The following is a 25,901-nucleotide window of genomic DNA, read 5'->3' as shown; positions in this document are numbered from 1 at the left end:
GTAAGACCAGGGAATCAATATTTTAAAAATCCAGATTTGAGAACTATTCTGCCTTAAATTATAGTGAAACAAAGGCATGACTTCTCTTTCTGGGCAGGCAAACCACCTCCTTTATCAAGTAGAAGAATATTAACATCTTAGACTCCAGTAGCAAACAAGGAAAAGGTTTGTGGCAAACAGACTGAACTATCAGAAAAACATCAGGTTCACACCCTGCATGACTTTTCGGTGAGGAATAGGACTTAGTCCAGGGTGAGCTGGAAATGGATGTGTTTAAAAATAACAAGGTCGGCCACGTGGTCAGGTTCTTTTTCCAGCTGAGGTCTTGATGGCCAACTTTCAACCACTTTGGCTCCAGACAGGGCGACTTTAAGCAGTTTCTTCTATGATAGGCAGTCAGCTCCTTTACAGAGCCGCTGACTAATCTGTTGCCTGTTTCCCCACTTAAGATACCTTCCCAAAGCCATCCAGTGACTCAGTCCATTCACTTGACCTTTCATCACCTTGGGATATCCATTATCAACAGGAACACGCAGAGCCAAGAGGCGGGAATGAGCCCATCATGCACTGTGTCTCTCTCAGAGAGTGAGGAGATGCAAGGGGGAAGGACCAAGGTGAGCCTGTTTTCCCCTCCTCACTATAATCAAAACACTGTGGATGGGCTCTGGGCCTGACCCCTGCTCCATGGCCTGTCTGCCCAGAGCTGTCCTGTCATGAATGGCTCCTGGCATGAAGTATAAGGTGACAGGAAACCTTGGGATGTTTGCTGACGGAGCATGTGACTAGAGGCTGCACACTGGTGATCTAGTTTGCATCTTGCTTAGAAGTCATTAAAAAAAAAGAATTAGTTGCCAGCTTTTAAGCATCAATAGACCTCCTAAAAAAAAAAATCAGGATTTCCATTTGAAAAATTGAAGACCTGCAGCCCTGGGTTTTTGTTTTCACAGTACCTGTCAATTACTTCTCTACTATGTCTCACTCTGAGGATGTTGGCTGGTCACCAATAAGCATCTCATGTCAAGTTCACATCACTTTTTTACTCTACATGCACTATTTATTTATATTACCTACTTGAATCATGTAGATATCTGAAGTTGCCACCTCCCCATCATTTCCTCATCACTGTCTATAGCCACAGGATTTTGAGGTACTCCACTTACTTGTTCCCCCAAGGTCCAAAGGATTATACCCACATTTTCAACATTATGGGACTGGATATAAGGAATGACACCTAAGATGTGGCTTTAGTTTACATTCGCAACAGCTAAAACATCTCTTGGCTTATGGTCACCTGGACACAATTTCAGATTCTGGGGATATATACCCACTCATACCTTTTCATCCCATTAAAGAAAAAAGATAACATGGTAGACAAGTTGGATCTACAGTAACTTTATTGTAACAGAGAAACCAGGCTGCAAGAAGTCTACATGATCAGAGCAAATGGTGGTTTTCTTTCCAGAGGGTGAAGCCTGAGCCCAGCTGGCAGCACACAAAGGTTAAAACTGAAGCCCAGAATATCCTCTTTCCTGGTTCTACCCTGTACTGCCTGACTCCTGATGAGATGACTGACTGCACGACCACACTGCACAGAGGTACGAGGGCCAGCTGGGCAGAGGCGACATCCCCACATTGCAGAGGATGCCAAATAAACCATCATTGAAGAGGATGCCAAAATAAAGTGCAGTTACGAGAAAAGCGAGGGTATTGGGATGAGCAGTAAATAATGTTCTTCATTCTTCAAATAAGTAAATCCTATGGGATGGGATTGATGGTCACTCAGGGAGTAGGACAGGATGAAAATCTGGGCTAGTTACAGATCTCTGTGCCCGAGGAAAGGAACAGCAGTGATTAGGGAGAAAAGAGGAACATTAAAATCCTGCAGGTACTAGAAAGGAGAGCCTTCTTTCTCTTTTTCTTAAATAAGTTGGGAAAGAGCATCTTTTATTTTCTCCTACTACAGTGGTAGCAGACTCGCTGTAAAACATGATTTCCAAAAAAAAAAGAAAACATGATTTCCATAATACAGTTTGTTGACAAGTTGCTCAGTCACGGGAGGACAAACATGAGGCTGACTGCTAATGTTAGAACTTCATATTTTCACAAAGCCTCTAACAGGTGTGGTTTTCAGGCTGGTTCTACAGAGAAACCCGTGACACCAAAAGGTGTTTCACTTAAAGCTTCTGAAATATTGCAATGGTGTGATTGACAGGTTTTGTTTTTTTTTTTGGACTTTCTCGTACATGTAAACTCTGGTGGAAAAACTGGAAATAAAGGATGATGGTGAGTTTGGTTTACAGCCACAAAGTTCCTGACACCAGTCACAGGTGCCTCCGCCCTATTTCACTGCACGTTCTTTTCTGAGAAACACATTCAATCGCTGAGTTTTAAAGTACTGTGGTTGGAAAAAAATGATCCGCTCACCACCATCCACCCTCCCTCTTCCTCCATGTGAATCTCATAACAGCAGAGGCTGAAGACAGGAAGGTTGTCTCTGTTCCCACTGACCAGGGGAATTACTTGGTGACCTGGTGAATGGCGTGAGCAAGGTAGCCCACGTTGCCTGAGGTGACCCCTGCCACAGAGATGCGGCCATCCTTTGTCATGTAGATGGAGAACTCCTTGGTCAGCCGCTCCACCTGCAGAGAGAAGAGTGTGTGGGTACTTCCTGCTTGAGGGGGGTGGTCTCCCCAGCCCTGGCACAGCACAACTAGCCAATGGTTAGAACAGAAAAAAAAATAGTAGAAGCTGTTTTCTCACTTAAACCCATTCCTAGAGTTTGGTGTGTTAGCTCAGAACGAAAGAAGAATAAAGAATAAGATAGCTATCTTAAAGTAGGATGTTGAATTCTGAGATGGGGACAGGTGAAAAAAAATCTTAAGATTCAGCATTTCTAGAAAAACTGATCCAGAATCTAGCTACGGAATAGCTACTTCTCCTATCAATATTCAGGCTCTTGCTTGTTCTGGAATCTTTTTGAGAAACAGTGCTGGTCATAAAAGTGACCAAGACAAGCTCTGTTCTTCAGAAGTTTGTAACCTCACAGAGTAAACAGATAGGTAAAGTACTAACAAAAGGTAAACGACTAACAAAGAATAAAACGAAATGAATGCTTCATACTTCTTTTACCTAAAAAGGCTTCAAAATGATTCTTCTTAGAGTAATCCTAAATACACAGGTGACCTGAGGAATTCTGGTTTGCAAGGACTGATCAATTTCTCAGTGGGAGAGAAATGGGAGTCTACTCACCTGTTCAGGCTTTAGGCCTGTGTAACAAAACATGCCAATCTGGTCAATGATGTGCTGCCAGTTGTGGGAGGAGCCCTCCTTCTTGAGGTTGGACACCAGCTGAGTCCGCATGCTGATGATGCGGTCGGCCATGCCCTTTACTTCTTGCAACCTGTAAAAAAAAAAAAAAAAAAAAAAATTCCCCAAGATGTAGCTCCGTTCTGGCCAAGTACTGACAGATAAGCCAGCTCTCAGCACTTTTATTAATAACCTCCCTTGAGTACTCTCCCAGGGTGCCTCAATTCTCTATTCTTGACCAAGTCCTGGTCTGGGAAGAAAGCTATTTGATAGCCTTCTGCTTTATATCAGAACACTATGATCAGGCAACTAAAATAGTTGACATAATTGAGTTATTAAGGAAAATGAACAGAGTGCCTTTCTACTTAGCAGATGGATACTGCCCAGTTTATGAATTATTTAATAAAGCCAATTAGAATTTCAAGTTACAAAAAAAGAAAAATGAATAAATCATTCTAAAACTTAGGAGGGCTAAGGCTTTCCATCTTTTATGCAGGGGGCAAAACCTTCAAATTAAACAGTAAAATATTACCTTATTCTTTAACATGGATGGAGGAAACATTCCCACCTTCACAGTTAAGACAGTGTGCTGTGAAATGACTATATGCCCAGCCATATCTAAGTGCTGAGGAGAAAGACCTAGCTGAGGATAAAGACCTAGCCCTTGCCTTTAAAAGCTCACCACCCGTGGCTGGGGGCATACCTGTAAACAACCAACTATGGAACAAAGCAGGACAAGCTATGAACCAATAGATTCGTGCCGTGCTAAGAAAGCCCTGAGAAGAGAGGGTTAATTCCACCTGGGGGAGCAAAGAAAGCAGTCTTCTGGATTCAAGACACAGTCTCCCCCTTCCTCAGAGGAACTACGCTTTCATTCCATTCCTGTGGGCTCTTACCGGCTAGATGACTGTGAAGAATTTACCTCCTTGTTCTTATGTGTTCACTTTTCCAAACCATCTCTCTATGATGGTGTCATGCAGAGTTAGAACAGAGGTTACATGTTGCCAACTAAAGGTCAAGTAAGAGTCTTAGTCGGGTCTTATTTGACCCTGTTAAACATTCCTAAATTTGGTACTTGCACATAAAGATGTAGATTTGCAGCCTCTCTTAAAAAACAAGAAGCTGGCAACATTGCATCAGCAGTGAGATTACTGGCTGGAGCTGGAGCCCCTGGCCCCACTGAGGATGGCATTTGATTTTAAATTTCCTGTAGTCCTATTCATCCAGCTCCATTCACTTTGAGCCTGGGCCCTAAAGGCACTGAGCACATGAAATGGCTAGATGCAGGGCCACCTCAGCAACCAGTGCCCCCAGGGATCACATCCACGATCCCTGTTGGCCACAGAATGAAGATCTGGCTTCCTGCAATATCAAAGTACATGATCTGCTCCCAGCTTCCCAGCTTTGCTGCCCTCTGCATCCTCCTTACACTAAGTGTTTCTGCCACAAAACTCTCGATGTTCAAAGCACACCCTGCACAATGCACATCATGCGCCTGTGCTGATCCTCATGCACATCTCTCCCTCCAAGTTTCCTTTCGCCTCCCTTTCTTTGGAAAAGAGCTCCTCCTCTCTTCAAGGCACAGTCAAATGACGCTGTCTGCATCACATCCTCCCTCACTTCCCACTAATCAATAGCTCTTCCTTTACTCAGCATTTGTCCTGTCTGTCTGTCTTGTATCAATGCTATACATGTTATCTCTCTCACTAGATTACAAACTCCCCAAAGGGACCTACATCTTAGTCACCCAGCACAGTATCTCTGTCATCTCTGTACACTACAGACTTCAAATAAATATTGAAATGCACACATTAAAAAAAGAATAAACATCTTGATAACCATTAAGGACCATGGAAATTTTTTTTTTTCCCATGGAAATCTTTTTTAAAAACTACTTAAAAATTAAGGAAAAAAGGTTATTATAATTCTTTGTGACAAAAACAAACCAACCCTACACATATATATCTAATATAAGACACATATAATACATAGACATATTATTCATGTTACAATAATAACAGCAAAGGGAAAAAAAAAAGTCTGGGTTATAGTGACTTGCCCAAATTTTCTGAAATGTAATCACACAATAATTTTGTAAAAGAAAAAAATAAAAATTCTCATTTAAAAAGTAGTTGATTTTTTAGTAAGCCTAGCATATATCTGAAATATCCTGAACCAGACTCTATTTACCCTCAATGTTCATAGGATTAATTTAAGGTAGAAAAAATAGTTGTCACATGATGTCCAGGTGAGCTGAGGATGAAGTTTCCTACAGACTTAGCTTTTCTATCCCATTAGCCGCTTAGGGATCTACCCCTCAGCTAATCAGCTATACAGGATAAACTCTTACATAACAAATACATCTTCCAAGTCTCTGAATTATATTGAGCAACGGTTGGTAAGCTTTCTCTAGAGGGCTAGATCATAAATATATTAGGTTTTGTGGGCTGTATAACCCTCTGTTACAACTATTGAACTCTGCTGTTGTGACATGAGAGCATCCATACAAATTCATCAAGAAGAGAGTAGGGCTGTGGGTCAATAAAATGTTATTTACTAGAACTGGGGCAGCCTAGATTTGACCTGCAGAACAGTTTGCCAAACCCTGATCTAGAGCAATGTTTTCTAAACTGTGGCCATGACCCATTAGTAGGTCATAAACTCAGAATAGTTGGGGCAATTGGCATTTTAAAAAAAATTGGAGTATAGCTCAGGAAGACCAAATATTGAGTTTTGAAAGCTGTGTGTGTATATACACACACACACACATATATAGTATATATATATGTATATAGTTTCAGTTATATATTCATATATACATAGGTGATGATGTAAGACATAAGCTTTATGTGGATTGTGATTAAAAGAATCTTTTTTTCTGAGTAACATTAATTTAGAGCACAGGTGCCAACAGATTCAGATAGTATAGATAATATAAAATATGCAGAAATACCAATTCAGTGCTTGCTATTATTAGGATAAAAACAAAAAATATAACATTCATTAAAAAGTTTTCCTACATAAGACACTTCAGTTTAAGAGAAGGCAGGTTTTACTTAACATGGAGATGATGGACTACAGGGAACTGCTGTTTCTGAATTAGGCCTGTCTCTTACAGGGGAAAACCAATTTATTTGTTTGAAAGTGCTGACAAAATGCACACTCCTCTCTCCTTCTTCCCCTTCCATCTATGGAAGCTGAGTGAGAACTGCATGCCCCTATAAGCCAAGTGTAAGGGAGCTCTGAAGGATCAGTGGTGGGAAAGGCAGATGGCTGGGGAGGTGCAAATCGCCTTTACCATTGTTTCCGCAAATCCGGGCTGGTCAGAATAGTGGAGGCAATGCGGGCCCCATTGATCGGGGGGTTGGAATACATGGGACGGATCAGGATCTTCAACTGGGACTCAACTCTTTTGGCTTCCTCGGCATCTTTGCAGACCACAGTGAAGGCTCCCACACGCTCACCTGAAAAGACAAAATGGATCTTGTCTTCTGGTTCTCTGATTGAAAATGATAAAGGCAATCATGATTAAATTTGCTATGTCTTATATGTTTCCATTAGAAGCACTGCAAAAATAACTCTTTGTTATAAACACATCCTCATGTGCAATCCCTCCCGCCTTGACTCTACACTTTTGTGGCCCCCTCTCCCAGCACTTCTTCAATCTCAACAGAACACACATCACCCTCAGTCCTTTAGCTTACCGTATAAGCCCATGTTCTTGGCATAGGACTGGCAGAGACAAACATTAATGCCCTGTTCGATGAAGTGGCGCACAGCCCAGGCATCCTTGTTACCATCGCCACTGGCAAAGCCTTGGTAGGCCATGTCAAAGAATGCAAAGAGATTGTTTTTCTGGGAAGGAAAGAAAATATGACCAAAGCTTTAGGCAGTCCTTCTCAAGATGCCCCAGATGATTACCTGTGCTTATCGGACCATGCCTGCTTTGCTCAGAGTCAACAGTTTTGTCCCCAGGTGTCAGTTTGGAGATGTTTAACTTTCCTAGAGTTAAGAAATTAACATATGTATATATTTTATGTTGGTGGATATAAGCCTTCAAGAAGACATTAAGAAAAGATAATCCAATCTGGAAAGAATGCTGTGTGGTCAAACAGGAAAACTGTTTCCTTGTTTTTTGGCCCAGCTGTGCAGCATGGAGGATCTATCTTAGTTCCCCGACCAGAAATTGAACCTGTGCCCCCTGCGTTGGGAGCAGAGTCTTAACCACTGGACTGCCAGGGAAGTCCAAACAGGAAGCTCTTCTAAGGCCCACAGTGGTCTGGGTAATCCTTTTGTCCAGTCAACATAGGACTAGCCTCAGTCTTTCCTGGGGCTAATGCGACTCTGGCAGGCCATCTTATTCCAGGCCTCATTATAACCATCTCATCTGGAAAGTGCTCTCTGAATGCTTTTCTCTGACTCGTTCTGTTCGCAGCTTAGGTTTGACAGAATCTAAAGAAAGGGGAAACTGAAAGGAATGAGAATGGGGACGTGAGGCAACAGGAGTATCTCCCTCCTTGGGAACTTTGACGAGTCCCTTCTCTCATAGAAGAATGAGAATCACTGTGAATAATTAATGGCAGTGCTGAGGAGAGTGGCAAAGACAAGAGGGGATGTAAAACAGTAGATGAAAGGAAGACCAGGTAACCACTGACCAGGGCAAGGGGAGGCACCACCAGCAGATATCACGGGGCTGAGGATGCCAGCTGTGCAGACTAGCCAGGGACAAGTTTTATCAGAATCCCATACATCTTGGCTGAGGAACAAAAGGTGATTTTCAAACTCCTGGTGTATCATGAATTACAGAACTGCTAATTATGCAAATGAGGAATTCTTTCCTGGTGACTACACAATGTGTGGAAATTTAATGCAGCCTTGAGGTTAATTCTCACTGCTAAGACTCTGCCACCTGAAGCGTCCAAGGTCAGTTCTTAGATGCAGAACAGTCACTGGTCAGTTCACCCCCCTCACCTTCACCACTGTCGCCATCTCCTTCCACTGCTCAGGACGAGGGTCCACTCCCGTGGGGTTGTGGGCACAGGCATGCAGGAGAATGACACTCTGCGCTGGTATTTTCTAAAGAGAACAAGGACCAAGAGATTACTCTGCAGCTTTACAGGAGATCATTTACCTGAAATGCCACAGGGTCGCCATTATTTGATAAGTAACGAAGATAACATGAGGTCTGGGAATTAGCTCATCTTGTTTTTTTTTTTTTTTTGGCCACTCCACGTGTGGCATGTAGGATCTTAGTTCCCTGACCATTTGTTATGGATCAAATCCATAACACCTGGCAGTGGATGGAGAGACTTAACCACTGGACCCCCAGGAAGTCCCTCATCCCAGTAAGTTGGATATTGAGACCCAAGCGGGAGACATCAAACCTCCACAAGCAGGTTTATTCCTTTTTCCCGCCCCCTCCTGCCCTGGAGCCACACTTACTGAAATGTCCTCAATAGCGCCTGTGAAGTCAAAGCCGCATGTCTTGGGGTCATAGTACCGGTAACTCTGGAGTTGCATGCCAGCATCCCTGAAGATGGGTGTATGATTCCCCCAGGTTGGTTTGGGCAGGAAGACATCCCGGCTGAACTTAAAAAATCTTTGCTAAAAGATCAAATGAAAGTGAATGGAAAAATGAAGAAAGGAGAGGCAAAAAAAAAAAGAAGTTAGTATATTTTACTGAGAGGACGTTTTTCTCTACTGAAAGTCAGCTTCTCTGGTGACTCAGCAGTGAGACTTCCTGGGCTGGTTCAGGTTCCGACCATTATACTGGGCTCTGTAGCCAGGATCTGTCTGGGCTCCCTTTCTTCCTCTGTAAAATGGCATTAACTATGTCTCCCTCAGAAAGATTACACATGTTAAAATATAAAAGCTCCTAGTTACCCTGTGTGCTCAGTAAGTTATACTTTGTAATAATCTCTTCCTTATTGTTTCTTCTAAGTACTTCCTTGCCTCCTCAAACTTTATCAGAAAACAGGAAATCTTCCAGCTTTGTGGAAAGAGGAAATCTACTTCCAGGTCAGAAGTCAAACACATATACAGTTGGGGACCCCATCACCCCTAACTTACAGACCGTCTTACAGCTCTTTCCTGAAGGAGTTTCCAGACTCACCAGAAAACTGGCTCCGATCCTTAAGGCCCCGGTTCCGGAAATGGTCTGCACGGTGACATACTGGAGCAGAGAGGTGAGTGGTCAGTGAGGCGCGCCACTCTCCCTACGGGCCCACGACTTACCCCACGGGGCCCAAGCCCACAGAAAGGCACTGTACAGTCAGCACCCCTCCTGCTTCAGAAGCCGAGGGCATCCTTCCAAAAGAAGGTTTGGAAACAAGAGGACAGCACTGTTGTTTTCATTCCATTTTCTAAGAGACAGATGGACTCTCCCTACAGGTTCTCAGAAAAGCTGGCTCTTCACCTTCCAGCACCTTTGCTGATGTGGAAGCTAATTCCTTATGGCCTGGCCTGAAAATTGTCAGTGTCATACTGTGCTGTAGTATAAATTTTCAGGACACAACTCCCGCCTCAACCAGATATGAAAAAGGAGTGATTTATATAGAGGAAAAAAGACATGACCAACAGCCACTACATTAAAATATTATTCTAGACTTAGATGAAATTGAATGACTCTCTGAACATGAAAAAGCAAGTCATCTTAAAAAGTCAACAAGTATGTTAGAATAACATTATTACATGAATCATATCCTAAGTGTTTTCATAATCTGAAGTATCTTTAGGGTAACAGGGAAATGGCCTCAGTAAATCTTCAAATTGGTCAACTTTAGGGGATGAGGAAGAAATTACAGTAGGGTTTTTTTGTTTGTTTGCTTGAAGGCACCACAAAGTACTATGCTCTACAAAACATAAGTCTACCTTCTGGACTGGGAGGCGGTGTATTAAATGGTGGGAACCCCTACTAATGTACTCTTTTGTAAACAAAGTTTGCCTGTGCAAACTTCGGCATGATAGAAATAAAAACCTAACTGTAGATCTGATAATAAGACTGACAAAGGCAAGGCAATTTATGAAAGAGAAACTGATGTTATTTTATTTAAACTGTTATTTTAAGATAGGCCAGTCTTAGCTGTAATTTGCTCGAGGAACACAGACTAAGCAACAATTACAGAAAAATATAGACATTTTAATGAGGGGTAAACAGGTGGTTGGATCTTCCCCGGTGGCTCAGATGGTAAAGCGTCTGCCTGCAATGTGGGAGACCTGGGTTCAATTTCTGGGTCGAGAAGATCCCTTGAAGAAGGAAGTGGCAACCCACTCCAGTACTCTTGTCTGGAATATCCCATGGATGGAGGAGCCTGGTAGGCTACAGTCTATGAGGCCACAAAGAGTCAGACACGACTGAGCGACTTCACTTCACTTCAACAGTTGGTTGGTTGACAGACAGCCATCAGACCATATTTTGTCCATGACTTACAATCAATAAATACTACATGACCCTAGGGTTGAGGGTGTATGCTTCTCTTGGAGTTAATGAACTCATGGACTACTTAGATCAGTCTTGTGAATAAATCATTTTTTCTGGCCTGGGGAATGGGGAAGGGAGATGTGTTAGTTTAGCTTTGCTACTTTGTGTGTTTTTCCCCAGACTTACCCCGAAAAGTAAATATTTAAACACACAAATATATCTATTTAAAAAATATATTTGCTTCAAAGGCAAGTAAACTGTAATGCACATGAGCCCACATATCAGGCTGGCTGGCTGTATCCAGGTGCATGAAGTGGCTTCTGCTTTCTCTGTGGGTGCATACAAGAATCTGTTTGTAAAAAGCTTATGTTCAGTGACCTTTAGGGACCTCTTTCTTTCATAGAAAGAGGGCCCCCCAGGGAACTGAAGGGAGGAGACATCGAGGAGCCCCCTGTGCATCCATCCTCTCATGGCTATAGTGATGCTCTCTGCCCTGAGAAGAGGGAGACACTCAGAAGTGAATGTGGGCTGCTCTCTTTCCATGTGCAAGCTGGCTGTGAAGAGGAGGCAGAGGACTGCCAGGCTCATCCTGGCCCCAGCAGTCCCCCTGTGGCTTGTTTTCTGCCTGTTTCCTGTAACTAAGCTGGAAGCGTGGGGACATGAGGGTGAGAGGGCTAACTTCAGGCCTTAAAACTCGGCACAGTTTGGCACTCTTAAAAGCCACTAAGTGTAAAATGAACATAAGCTCACACAGACTAGTAGTAAAAGCAGTGGAAAATCTTCGGTCAGATCACAACAGTTTCATATTCCTACTCCATTTTGGGAATTAGTATTATAGGAAATCTTTTATTGAAAGAGCGCCAATTTACTATCTAGAGGAAGTCATTGTGTGGCCACTTCCAATCATCACACACAAAGTGATACATCTTTCCTTGTTTAAATTATTTCAAATTTCTTTAATCTGTTAAACTTATTTATTAATTTTTTAAATCTGTTAAATTTAAAAACAGACTGTATGATGTCAGAGTCTGTGCTACTTACCCGGCCACTTTTCAACACTTCATTGTTTTCACCCAGGGCTAGTTCTGCAGATGCCTTACAAAATTCAGCCAGACCTGCAATGGGCAGGTATTCTTTATCCAAATTTTTTGCAGCAATCTGGGCCTCCGCCTAGATAAGGAAAAAATGTTTTCTAAGTCAAATTTTGGAAGTAAAGCCTCTTTTAAAAAATTTGGAGATACTGTCCAAGAGGAAGGGTAATTAGAATGTATTTTATGAATAGCACAGAAATTTTATATTTTTAAATCATATTTTATTATTTCTTAAAGTTACATTTTATGTGAATGGGTAGGTATATGATATCTCTTGGTTTAACAAAAAATGGCACTCTCAGAATGCACAAGAGCAACACTTAAAATAGATGATAAAGTCAAACTGAATACATAAAGGAGTATTTCAAGGTATATGCTAATCTAAGAGGGCTTCCCTGGTGGCTCAGATGGTAAAGAATCTGCCTGCAATGTGGGAGACCTGGGTTCGCCCCATGGGTTGGGAAGATCCCCTGGAAGAGGGGAGGGCAACCCACTCCAGTATTCTTGCCTGGAGAATCCCTGTGGACAGAGGAGCCTGGTGGGCTACGTCCATGGGCTCGCAAGGTTGACAATTACAGTCATGTACCTTCATGCTTTGAGCCGGAGGCCTGGCTGACCCTTACTCGCGGTGTGACTCTGGTGATTTAACCTCCTTGAATCTCAGTTTGCTCAACAACTGTTTCTACACCTCACATGACTCAGGTAAAGAGTTAGGAAATAATGTACAAAAGTGCGTGGTAGTGTTTCAGCTTCTGCCAATAGCTAACACATGCTAAATACTTAATTTTTTAAATTAAATTTTATTTTTTAAAAACTTGTTCAGGAAGATAATCTTCTTTTCTTCTTCTTTTTAATCCAGGTCTTTTAGAAAAATTGATTAATTGACTTTTTATGTCGCTGGGTCTTCACTGCTGTGCATGGGCTTTTTCCAGTTGTGGTACACAGGCTTCTCCCTGCAGTGGCTTCTCTTGTTTTGGAGCATGGGCTCTAGGGCATGGGATCAGCAGTGGTGGCACAGGAGCTTGGTTGCGCCAAGGTACGTGGGATCTTCTTGACCAGGGATTGAACCCACGACCCCTGCACTGGCAGGCAGATTCTCATCCACTGGACCACCAGGGAAGCCTCACGCCAGATACTTTAAAATGACTTACTGAGAACAAAAGTAACTCCTGCATGACCTGAGACCCAAGAGCTGGCAGTTTTTGTGAGTCTTCTCATTACGGCTATTTCTTAAGTCCTTTTTTTTCTACTTAGAGAGACGACACCTCATCTGTACTCCTACACACTCAGAAATTTCTTCTTTCGGTGGTTCATTCAGCCCCTGTTCCGTTACTGCAGCGCCTCACAAGGGCCTGAGCCAGCCTGCTAAAGCTCAAAAGTGGTTCTTTACTGTCACCCAAAATTATGCTTCAGTAACTTCCACTCAGGATGCCTAGCTCTGCTGTTTGTAGGAACAACACGGCATCACCCCATGTTTGGAAGCGACACAGCAGCACACTGCTATTTCATCAGAGGAGGTGCAGATGGAAAGGAAACATTTTCTTTTTTTCAGGACAAGATGGGCCTGATAAGCTATGTGAGCCTACTTCTGCTGACTCCAGAAATCCTGAGACTGCCGTTTGATCCTCAAGACAATGCCTTCCTGTCCTGGGCTCACTCCTATGCTGCATTCCACAATTGGTCTAACTGCTGGGTCTGTGGACCACTCCCTTCTTCATCCGTGAAAGGCGTCCCATGGTGGACATCTCCACTTCAAGGAAAGGACTTTCTTCAAGTCTGCAAATACCTTCAACAATCGCATGTGATGCCTCTTCTTAAACTGATGACATCTAACAACCTTAAGATGGACTGATGTAACTATGGACATAATGTGACTTTTCATTTCGATTTTAACTTGGTTTTATGACTATTTTGCCTTACATCTGTAACTGTATAATGGGGTTTTCTAACCGTCTAAAAGCTTTTAGTTTACAAATAGTTGTCTGAGCTCCTATGAGCGCCACTGCCTCCTCCAACTATTACTTGGAGCCCCTGGATCAGACATCCTCACTATGAGGATTAGGAGAATATGCTGCCTCACCAATTTAGGGACAACGCCCCTTGTCAGCTTGGAAGCAGTTACGGAATGAGAACGACACCCCTTTTCCCTAGGCAACATAATTCTCCTAAAACAAAAGGGGGGAATGAGAGAGTCATTTCCTAGGCAGGTTGATAAGAAGTCTAGGGGTCCCCAAGGAGAGAGAGGTCTGGGATATTCAAGGAGGAAGAAAGGACAAACTTTTTTACTTTTTTTCCTCTACATTCCTTAGGATTATATAACAATAACGTATCCTGCCTGAGGACAGTCTTTGGATTAAACCCTCTGGCTAATTCTGTTATCTTAAAACATAAATTATGGGAGTAGGTCTGGTCTTTACAAGGATGTATCCTGCCTGAGGACAAGCTTTGGATTAAACCTTCCGGCCAACTCTGTTATCTTAAAATGTAAATTATGGGAGTGAGGTCTTTGCAGCCTCCAGACATTCTTTGGATTCACTGGAGAGTATATAACTCCATTGCTAATACTAGCAAAGGGGTACTCTTTTGCCCCCTTCTGATGCCTATGTCAGAAGCTTTCCCTATCTCCTTTATACTTTAATAAAACTTTATTACACACACACACAAATAAAAATTAGTTACAATATTTAGAGTTGTGATAACCAGTAAAAAGACTACTAATAAAAATATAACAAAATTATTTAATAGTTCAATAGGATGAAAGGACAGAGCATGCTTAGGTAGTTGCGTCTTATTAAGGCAATCAAAATGGGAGAAATGGGACATAACAATGGTAACCCTCATCCACAACGGGTTATTCCTATCACCAAGAGACAATGTTTACATTCTTGGACCTTTTGTGCATCCTTAGGATTAATCATTATAGTCAGTTCAGTTCAGTCATTCAGTCATGACTGACTCTTTGTGACCCCATGGACTACAGCACGCCAGTCTTCCCTGTCCATTACCAACTCCTGGAACTTGCTTAAATTCGTGTCAACCAAGTTGGTGATACCACTGAACCATCTCAACCATCATTACACTCTGCCTGTTTTACAGATAATCATAGAAGTTCAATCTTGGAAAAGATCATATAGTTCCAACCTCTCACTTTTACAGCTAAGGAGACTACCCCAGATAACACATGTGATTCAGGTAGTGAGTATCAGAACTAGAACCCAGGTCTCCTGACTCCCAATCCAGGAGTCTGTCTTCAGGAGGGCCCTTTAGTTATTTATCCCCATCAAACAGATGTCTAGCAAGCTTACCTTCCGGACACTTGGAAGCACGTAAGGCTTTCCATTATCATCCCGGTAGGCACCAACTCCAAGGTTCATCTTTTTGCTGTTGGTGTCTCTCTTAAAGGCTTCTGTTACTCCCAGGATGGGATCTGGGGGCCCCATCTCCACATGAGCCCACCAGGAGCTGAAATGGGAAAAAGAAGACATCAGTCACAGTACCTAGATTTCCATGGCCAGAGACAACTTGGATCTGCCAAAAATCCATTTCAAGAAATGTCTGCATGTCTACTATGCATACAGTATAGCAACAGACACTAATATAACACAATAATACCTAAGACTTCACAGCAGTTGCTGAAGAGTGGAGAAGGCCAACAGTATCAACACAAATGCTGTGAGAAGCAAAAGGCAGGGACACCCTACTCATCCTGGGAAGGACAGGGTGGATGTACATGCTTTCAACGCAGTCCAAACCTGACCTGGAATTCCCAGGCAAAGGATATCACAAGTAAGTTGGCAGTAAGAAGCTGAGTGGTAAATGATGAGACAAGAGAGGGAAGCAAGGCCAGTGTAAAGTGCTTATGTAATACACCCAACCAGGGGGGCTGCATTTTAGCCTGTTTCCCAACTTGACAAGGGCATCATTTGGAAAGCCTGCTAAAATACAGATTCCTGGGCTCTGCTCTGGATGTAGTGAAAATATACAGAATCATTTAAGTTTTTTTTTTGGAGGGCAGATGGCGATCAGGTAAGAACAGTGATGTGAACAGATTTTTATAGCTCGTCTGGTCACAAGATGGGGTGCTGAATGCAGAGAGGGGGAGAGGAAATACAGCAGGATCACTGAAAAATCTGGTTCCTTACCTAGCAAGAGAAAGAGATGAAGGCTTGAACCAGGTTGGGGCAGTAGTGGTGGAAAAGATGACAAAGAATTGCCAGGTAACCGGTTGTAATACAGCACTGATTTCCTTATTACTTATTGAGTTAAAATGTTTAACAATGTCCAGTATTTTATATTTGTATGAGTCATGATTTTACCTTAAAAAATATCCTTTAAATGAAATCTTGCCACTTGCGGCAATATGGATTGACTTGGGAGGGCATTATGCTAAGTGAAATTAAGTCAGACAGAGAAAGACAAATACTGTCTATTACTTACATGTGGAATCTAAAAAATACAACAAAGTTAGTGAACCTATCAAAAAAGAAGCAGACCCACAAATACAGAAAACAAACTAATGTCACCAGTGGGGAGTGTGCAGGGGGAGGGGGGGTACAAGCTATTGGGTATTAAGATAGGCTCAAGCAAGTATTGTACAACTCAGGGAATATAGTCAATATTTTGTTATAACTGCAAATGAAAAGTAACCTTTGAAAAGTTGTATAAAAATAAGAATTAAAAGAAAAACCTTATCCTTTCAGTGTTTGGGGTCATCCACCACTTCCCAGTGAATTTATCTGGTGAGGTCAGGTGAACTGCCTCGCTGGGGGAGTGCACTCCCAGGGTGAATCCCAAGAGGGAAATGCACCTAAATAGCTGTTTCTCTAGCTTGTTCCCCAGTCCCTACTAATTTGGGGGTTCTGGTTCCTTTATGGTCAGTAAGCTAGTCCCTGTTGGCAACACAGACTGTGAATGTGGCATCATGCTTTGCCCATTAGTGATTTCTGGAAATGGATAGTAGAGTTCTATTCTCCATTGGGAGAGATGACAGATACTCTGTTGTTGTTTTGCATCTTTATTTATTTACTTATTTGGCTGCGCCAGGTTGTAGCTGTGGCACATGGGATCTTCGATCTTTGTTGTGGCATGTAGGATCTTTAGTTGTGGCATGCGGGATCTAGTTCCCAGACCCGGGATTGAACCCGGCCCCGCTGCACTGGGAGTGTGGAGTCCTAGCCACTAACCACCAGGCGAGTCCCTGCATGTTTTTTTTGGTTGTGCTGAGTCTTCATTGCTGTGTGTTGGCTTTCTCTGGTTGCAGAGCACAGGCTCTAGGCTTTCGGGCTTTAACAGTTGCAGCTCCTGGACTCAGCAGTTGCAGAGTGTGGAGCGCAGGCTTGAACTCAGGCTCAGCAGTTGTGCCGCATGGGCCCAGCTGCTTTGTGGCATGCAGGATCCTCTCAGACCAGGGATCAAGCCCGTGTCCCCTGCACTGGCACGTGGATTCTTAGCCACTGGGCCACCAGGGAAGTTCCCGGCACCTTTTCTTTAAGTAAGACTTGAGACTGTGTGTTTTTACTCCTCACCTGTAACTGAAGTTTATAGTTTTTTCTTTTTGGCATGCAGGCTCTTAGTTCCCAGAGCAAGGATCGTACCCGTGCCCCCACCAGTCCACCAGGGAAGTCTGAAGTTACAGATCTTAAAAGATATAAGGTCTCCATGTATAATTCAGAAAGTCTTTTTTGTTTGTTACATCTCTGAGTGTCTGATTGTTAAATGTTTTCCATCTCGAGAGATGGAAAACACTGATTAATCTATCTCCGATAAAACAGATTACAAAAACCTCAAAGTAAAGGTGCTCTGTTCTAATTGCTACAGAAACTGAATTTTTAGTGCTTAAAATGTGCTAGACTCAATTTTTCTTTTCTTAAAGCAGCTCAGAAACATTTTAGAAACTCAAGTTCATATAAATTAAATCCTTGATAAGACTAAATTTGATTAAAAAAACTCAGCTATATATTTTATTCATGTTAATATACTATGAGCATACATTTTATTCTATGTGGGTTTGCTTTTTCTAAATTTACACTAGTTCATTTGATCAAAGAAGCTAACAGCACTCCTACGTGTGCATGCTCCGTCGTGTCCAACCCTTTGTGACCCCATGGACTGTAGCCCACCAGGCTCCTCTGTCAATGGGATTCTACAGGCAAGAATACTGGAGTGGGTTGCCATTTCCTTCTCCAGGGGATCTTCCTGCCCCAGGGGTCAGAGCCGCATCTCCCTCTCCAGCCCACCCTTCAGCCTGTCGCAGAGCCCCTGTTTGAGTACCCTGAGTATACAGCAAATTCCAACTGGCTATCTGTTTTACACATGGTACTGTAAATTTCTATGTTACTCTCTCCACACATCTCCCCTTCTCCCTCCTCTCCTTCCACTTTGTCCATAGGTCTGTTCTCTATGTCCGTTTCTCCATTGCTGCCCTGAAAGCAAATGGCTGATTCCCGTTGATGTATGACAGAAAACAACAAAATTCTGTAAAGCAAATATTTTTCAATTAAAAAAAAAAAAAAAGCCACATCTCTTACATCTCCTGCAATGGCAGGTGAATTCTTTACCAGAGTCACCTAGGAAGCCCAACACCACTCCTAAATGTTCAAAATTATGGAAAATGTAAATTTGTGTTCAACCCATTTTTATTTTGACAAATTTTAAAAGTAATAATATATTTTTTAATATTTATTTTTTATTTTACTTATTTGGCTGCACTGGGATCCTGCTGTGGCATGTGGGATCTTTGATCTTTATTGTGGCATGGGGGCTCTTAGTTGTAGCATGTGGGCTCTAGTTCCCTGACCAGGGATCGAACCCAGCACTCTGCTTTGGGAGCAGGGAGTCTTCACCACTGGACCCACCAGGGAAGTTCCATAATATACTTTTACTTTTTATTAACAGACTTTATTTTTTAGAACAGTTTATATTTAGAGAAAATTGAATAGATAGTACAGAACTCCTGTACACCCAATCTACAGGCTTCCTCTTAACATTTTATATTAGTAAGGTACACTTGTTATAATGAAAGAACCAATGGTTGCTACATTAAGTCTACAATTTATTCAGACTTCTTAGTTTTTACCCAGTGTTCTATATCTGTTCCAGGACACCACATTACATCTAGTTGTCATGTCTCCCTAGGCTCCTCTTGCTTGCGACAGTATCAGACATACCTTGTTTTGATGACATTGACTGGGGGTACTGGTTAGGGATACTCTGTAGGATGCCCCTCTTTTGGAATTTGTCTGATGTTCTTCTCATGATTAGACTAGGGTTATGGGTATTGGAGAGAATTTTTGGGAGAACTGTAAATTTTGGAGTACTCAACTTGATAATCTCTCAGATCTTTGAATAACTTAAAATCTTGGATTCATATTATAATGAGTTAACAGAGTAATTAATCATTGATACAGAGATAATTTCTAAGTATGACAAAATACTAAAATGCTGATTATGAAGCCTAATTAAATGCTTGTGTAGGATTGACATCAACTCCCTCCCCTGTTTTATCTGTGAAATATAAGTTACTTTGGTTAAGATTATAATTTTTTTTTCATTTAATTTTATTAGTTGGAGGCTAATTACTTCACAACATTTCAGTAGGTTTTGTCATACACTGACATGAATCAGCCATGGAGTTACATGTATTCCGATCCCGATCCCCCGCCCCCCCCCCCCCCCCCCAATTCCTCTGGGTCTTCCCAGTGCATCAGGCCCGAGCACTTGTCTCATGCATCCCACCTGGGCTGGTGATGTTTCACTATAGATAATATACATGCTGTGCTTTCGAAACATCCCACCCTCGCCTTCTCCCACAGAGTCCAAAAGTCTGTTCTGTACATCTGAGTCTCTTTTTCTGTTTTGCATATAGGATTGTCATTACCATCTTTCTAAATTCCATATACATGTGTTAGTATGTTGTAATGTTCTTTATCTTTCTGGCTTACTTCACTCTGTATAATGGGCTCCAGTTTCATCCATCTCATTAGAACTGATTCAAATGAATTCTTTTTAACGGCTGAGTAATATTCCATGGTGAAGATTATAATTATTGAGTGGTTGAGACTATACTGTGATCAACAGTGATATAGAAATAAATGTGTAGGTTTTTGTTTTTCAAGGGAAAAAAAGTGTTGTCCTAAAGCAGCTGCTCTCAAACATTTTGGTCTTTGTATCCCTTTATTCTCCTAAAACTTACTGAGGATCCAAGAGCCTTTGAGCTTTTATTTATATGGCATATGCCTACCAAGATTTACTGTATCAGAAATGAAACTGAGAGACTATCCTAAAGTGTCACTTTGTGAAAGAACGTGTAAGACACACCTTAGGGGAGTTGAGTTCTATGGTAGCCTCACGGGTAGGATTCATTGCAGTGGCCTGGTTCAATCCCTTGTTAGTGAATGGAGATGACCAAGTGGTGCTACATGACAAACCTTAGAAAGTGAACTTTGTTTTGATTTATAATAACTGAGTCTGAAAAGAAGCTATGAAATGTGTTGCCATTTTAACAAGGTTTTGCTCCATCAATCATTCTTGGTGACTTTACCAACAATATGAAAGGTTACTTCTTACCTTTCGTGTAACCTGTCTAGATGTTAGAGATTCTGTGTTTTAGGAAGCAGAATACTTCTCTATGCTTTATGTTGACTCTCATGTCTTTGATTATTTAAGCATAAATTAGTAGAACAAATTTAGTAGATTAATCTTAGTTTTGGCTAGCAATTCAGTGAACAAAAGAATTTAAGGTACAATGAGTTTTTTTTCCTTCTATTTTCCAACTCAAAGTTGTTTTTTTTTTTTAAATTTGATGTTCTGCACATTTGAAAGAGCCAGTTCTTTACAATCATGTTATATGTTTATATTATTTTGTTGTTGTTTTGATCAAATAGGTAAGCAATGATTATTTCTCTGGCACTCACAATCCTTCGTTAATCTTAATCAGGGGACCAAATATTAATAACATCTAACAACACTTTCATTTGACCTTCCCAAAATTGAATCCTAGCTACAGAAAACATAAAAATTTCAGGCTATCTTTCACCAAAAACTATCTTTGTGATTTGACCCTTGAAAAGCACTATCTTTCCCCCTCCCCCCCCAATAAACCTCCTGGCAGCCTGGATGCATTAGTGGATAAAACTGAGGTTTTTACCTCATGGTAAATTACTGTCCTGAGAAAAAGCTTATTCGACCTTTTCCTTCGGGGAAAATGAACAGAAAGGTGTTTTTATAGTTTCAAATTATAGAAAACAAAGTCTTTTTGACCTCTAAATCAGTTGTTGAGAACCTGTTGTGTGCTAAGAGTTGGGTATATAAAAAAAGAATAAAACACAATCCCTCACCACCAGATTAGCCCAGTGGAGTGACCAGTACGGAGTTATAAACAATGTAGGCTGGGGGTTGGAGGTGAGGGGGATAATGTACAGTGACGAAGACAGGCTCAGGGCATAGATTATTATTCATGGGGGCCCTGAAGAAAGGGCCTGATAGCGGGGAAGGGGAGTGAAGTACATGCTTAGGAAGGCTTCCAGGAGGAGGTGACCTGAGAGCTAAATGCTACAGATTAAAGGAGGAAAAAGACATTCTAAGCAGAGGCTAAGGGTAAGAAAGAGCCTAGGGTGTTGTAATAGAAACTGGAAGCTAGGGAAGCAAGGTTCCCAATGACTTAGGTGAAACAGCCCACCTTTTTCTAGTAGTCATCTATCCAATCCTAACCAATCAAATGCTTCAGCACAGCACAGCACACTATCCACACTGAAACCCTGATGAATTATTACTTCATTAGAATTTCTTCCCCAAAGATCGTTCTCTTGTTGAACTTGTGGCCAGTCTGCACTAATATACCTCTCTCCTCCACAAAGCACACGGGATGGCTGCTCAGACATGGCTGCAGAAGTAAATTTAAGCTCTCCTGACAAGTTGAAAACTGTCTCAGTCTCTGGAGCTGTAATTGGTGTGTACAGCTAATTCTCTCTTGTCAAAGGGCGGATTATTCCATTTTCAGATTTTCAAGGCGTTTACTTCTTTTACCAGCTTGCCCTGGGCAACGTCAGGACTGGCAAATCAATTAACTTCTCTAAGCCTCAACTTTCCTTACTTGTAAAGTGGGGGCACAACAGTACCTATCTCAGAGGGTTGTCATAAGGATGAAAGGAGTTATTAAATGTAAAACACTCAAAAACAGGGCCTAGTACACAGTGAGTGCTTGATGTTAGCTAGTATCACTAAGTAATTACTATTACTTTTTTTTTTTTTAATTAACCATCTTGCCACTAGTACAGAGACTCGTGAGGCAAGTATGTAAAAAATTCAAGGAGCGTAAGTTACAACTTTATGACCAAATGCAGGCCTTTCTTGCTTTTCAATGATTACTACTCAGTTTTTTTCTGGAGTCTTGGGAGATATCATCAATCTTCCTCCTGACTAGCGTTCCTGCCCGGACTCAAATTCCTTCTCATTCTTTTTCACTGTTCTAGGCTGCTAGGCTGTTTCAGTACCTAAGCAATAGTAACAAACAGGTATCCCGAAGCAATTTCTGAACTGTGCCTGGCAAAAGCTTTCATTATATCCTACTCATGACTCAGACCCTGAAAACGTAGCCATCTGCCCATCTATATCACTATCATTAAACTGAGTGCAAGGAATGCCCTGAATGTCTAAGGACATAGAACTTTTAGTAAACAATTTTCACTTTTAAAAACACAGTTCTATTTCCAAGGCCTTCCATCAACAATGACAGAGCCACTGCTCCTAAACCACAAGGAGAAGGGGCCCTTCTTAGTAAAGGGTATGAAAAGCACTTATTTGTCAAGTTCTTTAAGAACTTTATCTAGTAGAGAAATTTCTTCAGAAATCACAGCCTTGAGTCTTCTGGCAGAGAACTGACTGAGTGGTATCTTTTAAGAATTCTAAAAGAATTTCAAAATATTAAATCTTAATCTAAATAAAGGAGCAGGGATATTCCATTTGATTTAGTTTTACATCAGTGAGGAGGTTTGAGTCCTTTATGCTCTTTATTATTCTATTGCTTAAAAGGGTAAAGATTATACCTACACTGCAAGAACTCTGTTTTTAAGAGAGTACTAGTGGGAACCAAGAGTGCTCCAGGGACAAAATTGACGCTGATAACTGGTGGCCTACAAAGCACTCTTATCTATGCACTTTGGACAAAAGTGCAAAGCTTCAGCCATTGAGCAATGTTTGCCAGCCAACGCAAAGATGTTAGGTACAAAGTATGCAAATAAGCATCTCCAACTCAAAAACCCTGCAATTTTCTTCAGGCCTACCTAGTGCTTCATAGTTTTTAAAATGCTTTCCCTCACATTCTTAATTTAAAATGAGAAGTTAATTGACTTGCTTATGATCATAGAACTAAAACAGCAAAGATGATACAACTATGAGCTTCTAGGTTACTGTACCACTACTGTACACTGCCTTTTTAAAGGGTCTCCTGACACTCAGTTATTTCACTACAAATTAAATAATCAGAATTAAATGAGAACAGATATCTATAAAATACATTAGCATATTTTCCTTTCTTCACTGTCCTGTGACTTTGATTTCATGTTACTATGTTTTTACAGCACAATAAGGAAAGGTTAAATGTTTAGTGCTTTCTGTATAAAAAATGCAGCTATATGAAACACTTGAACTTAGTTAATTTAAATGACTCAAGTATGAAAATTAAGTATTTCATAGGATAAATACCCAGTTCTTCAGAATACCAATTGCCAAGGTTTCACTGTATTAGAATGAGCTGTTAAAAAAAAAAAAGAAAAAGAAACTTCAACCAGTTGAGTTTATTTTTTAGAAATGTTTTCCAACTTTACCATTTGGCTTTAGGTAAAGATCACATCCACAGTGGCAGGAAAGGAGGTTATTACTTTCTTGTTGTCTGAACAGTCATAGCCAGGCCTGGCACCTGTTTCTGTCACTCAATCATGCATCATAGTTAAACCTGAACACCTCAACTGCAGGTGCTCACATATTTTAAGACTTTTTTGGTACACATTTTGCACCACTCTGGTTCCCTTATGTTTAGGCTTTGAACTAAGATACAATGCTAAAATGTTGTATTTGTCTCTGTTGCATTAATTTAAAAATCAAAGTTTAAAGTTAAAATAATTCATTTGAAAGGCATGCCAGCCAACATTGTAAGTGCTGAGATAGAACAGCAGTAGGTATAGTCTCTGCTCTCATGGAATTTACATTCTAATGGGGAAAAGACACAAAAGAATCAGGCTGTCAAAGTGAAAGAATGACTAAAAGGACAGAACCACAGGGATTTTCATCAAGCACTTTGTAAGTAGAGCTGAGGGCACTCAGTCAAATCCAGAGAACAAGAGATTTACAATGGTGAAACAGACTGTCACTTGGTTATAATTTTAGGCACTGCTTTCTGTTCTCCAAATATGCTGCATAAATGATAGTGAAGTCGCTCAGTCGTGTCTGACCCTTCGCGATCCCATGGCCTGTGGCCTACCAGGCTCCTCCGTCCATGGGATAAGCCCTCCCTAACTCTGGCCCACTAGATAGGCTGTCTTAAAGAGCACAGCTTGACAGTGGGCCAAGAAGGAACCAAATCAGGGAGAGAAGAAAGTGAAAGCCTGGGCAAACTTGTACACGGTTTGGAAAGGACAAAGTGTCCCGCCAGCTTAGAGGCTCCCTGCCTGCATTCAAACAAAAAGGCCAAAACACGTGCAAGGGGTCAAGGCTTCGCTCTTTGGAATTAATATCTGATGGCGGTGGTTTCGGAGACTCGGTTCCCGATTAGGGAGTAATTAAGGGCACTGTCCCAAATCGGCTTCTTGAGTGAATTAAACAGCCTGGCTTAGGTCGCTCCACTAGGAAGGGTTTACTGACTCGTTTCATGCTCTGCAACCTTTTCTCTGCAACACATCACACAGTTTGAGATAACATATTTGGAATTTTTGAGTGGCACCGACCCCTCCCTCGGGCTTGTTTGTTCACTGCAGTATCTATCTAGCACAGGTCTAGTGCCTGGCTCTGTGAAACTGGGATGAAGAAATATTCACTAGATCAGAAAGCAGAGCGAGTGGGAGGGGAAGAAAGGCAACTTTCCCACAGCCAGACCTCCTGAGGGGTAAACGGCGGGAGCGGGGAGTCACTACACCCGGACTCTAACATCCAAGGGCCAAACGGCTGGGGGAGGGGTCACTGGTGACTCAGGAGGCGACTGGCGGGAGGATGCCGCGAGCCAAGGTCACAGGATGCAGAGAAGAAAGCCGGGCCCGAAAACCACAGCCCGAGAATCTTCCTTCGTTGAGCGTCCTTGCCCCGACACACAAACAGCAGTCAGCCGCAGTCCGCCTAAGTCTGCAGCGGCCCCGGGAGACCACTACCTGGGAGCCCCGCCGCCCCCCTAGAGCGGCCGGGTCAAGGGCACACGCGCCCCTGGCGCCGCAGCCAATAGGCGCGAGGCAGTGCCGGCGCCGCAGCCAATCCGCGCGAGGCCTGCTCCGCGCCGCAGCCCCGGGGCTCACCCCTCGCTCCCACCCCCCACCCAGCCGAAACTGCGAGTCTGGATCCCACCCCCGCCCCCAACCTCGAATGGAGTCCGGCTGCCGTAGAGGGACATACTTCCTAACCCAGGGGAATGCGTTGGCACGCTCTCCGACAGTCCTATGGACATGCGAGCAGTGGGATGTAGGACCCAAAGGGTCATTGTGAGATGTGGACGCTCAGTCATCAGCCCCCTGCGAATCCGAGAGGGGAGCGGAGAAAGTTGGCGTGTGAGGGTGCCCGCGTGTGCCTTCAAGGCGGGTTTAGAGGTCCTGGGGCGCCGGCAGCTCGGCTGGGCAGGCCTGTGGCCCCGGTTCCTTTTCCTCCTGCTTACCTGGCTCTGGCAGAAGCCGCGGCAGCGAGGCCTGGGTGGAAAGCCGCGGCGACTCCGAACAGGACGCGGCCAGAGTGCAGCAGGGCCATGGTGGGCGGCAGGCAGGCAGTGGGTAGCTGGAGGACTGAGCGGAGATGCCAGCGGGCGCAGACCCAGAGGCGCGAGGTCCTGCTGAAGGTAAGGGCAGCGACTTCCCCGGGAGAGGCTAGAGCGGCCTCCCGCCGGGCCCCGAGCC

The 25,901-nt window shown here is 42.6% G+C and overlaps 1 protein-coding gene across 1 annotated transcript; it reads right to left on the bottom strand.

The window, feature by feature from the left end:
- Positions 1 to 1,376: 1,376 nt before the first annotated feature.
- GOT2 (glutamic-oxaloacetic transaminase 2) lies at positions 1,377 to 25,868 on the bottom strand. The gene is made up of 10 exons (XM_070451208.1): positions 25,667 to 25,868; positions 15,123 to 15,279; positions 11,768 to 11,896; positions 9,419 to 9,478; positions 8,749 to 8,910; positions 8,278 to 8,382; positions 7,011 to 7,161; positions 6,605 to 6,770; positions 3,250 to 3,400; positions 1,377 to 2,639 (listed from the first exon to the last, which is right to left on the bottom strand). Exons 1-10 carry the CDS (start codon positions 25,753 to 25,755, stop codon positions 2,517 to 2,519), a joined length of 1,293 nt encoding a protein of 430 aa, XP_070307309.1. The 5' UTR covers positions 25,756 to 25,868; the 3' UTR covers positions 1,377 to 2,516.
- Positions 25,869 to 25,901: the final 33 nt, after the last annotated feature.

Source organism: Odocoileus virginianus, chromosome 20 (assembly GCF_023699985.2).
Source record: "Odocoileus virginianus isolate 20LAN1187 ecotype Illinois chromosome 20, Ovbor_1.2, whole genome shotgun sequence".
Lineage (NCBI taxonomy): Eukaryota > Metazoa > Chordata > Mammalia > Artiodactyla > Cervidae > Odocoileus > Odocoileus virginianus.
Note: the sequence above shows the minus strand (reverse complement) of the source record. Positions and strands in the feature narration are given on the sequence as shown.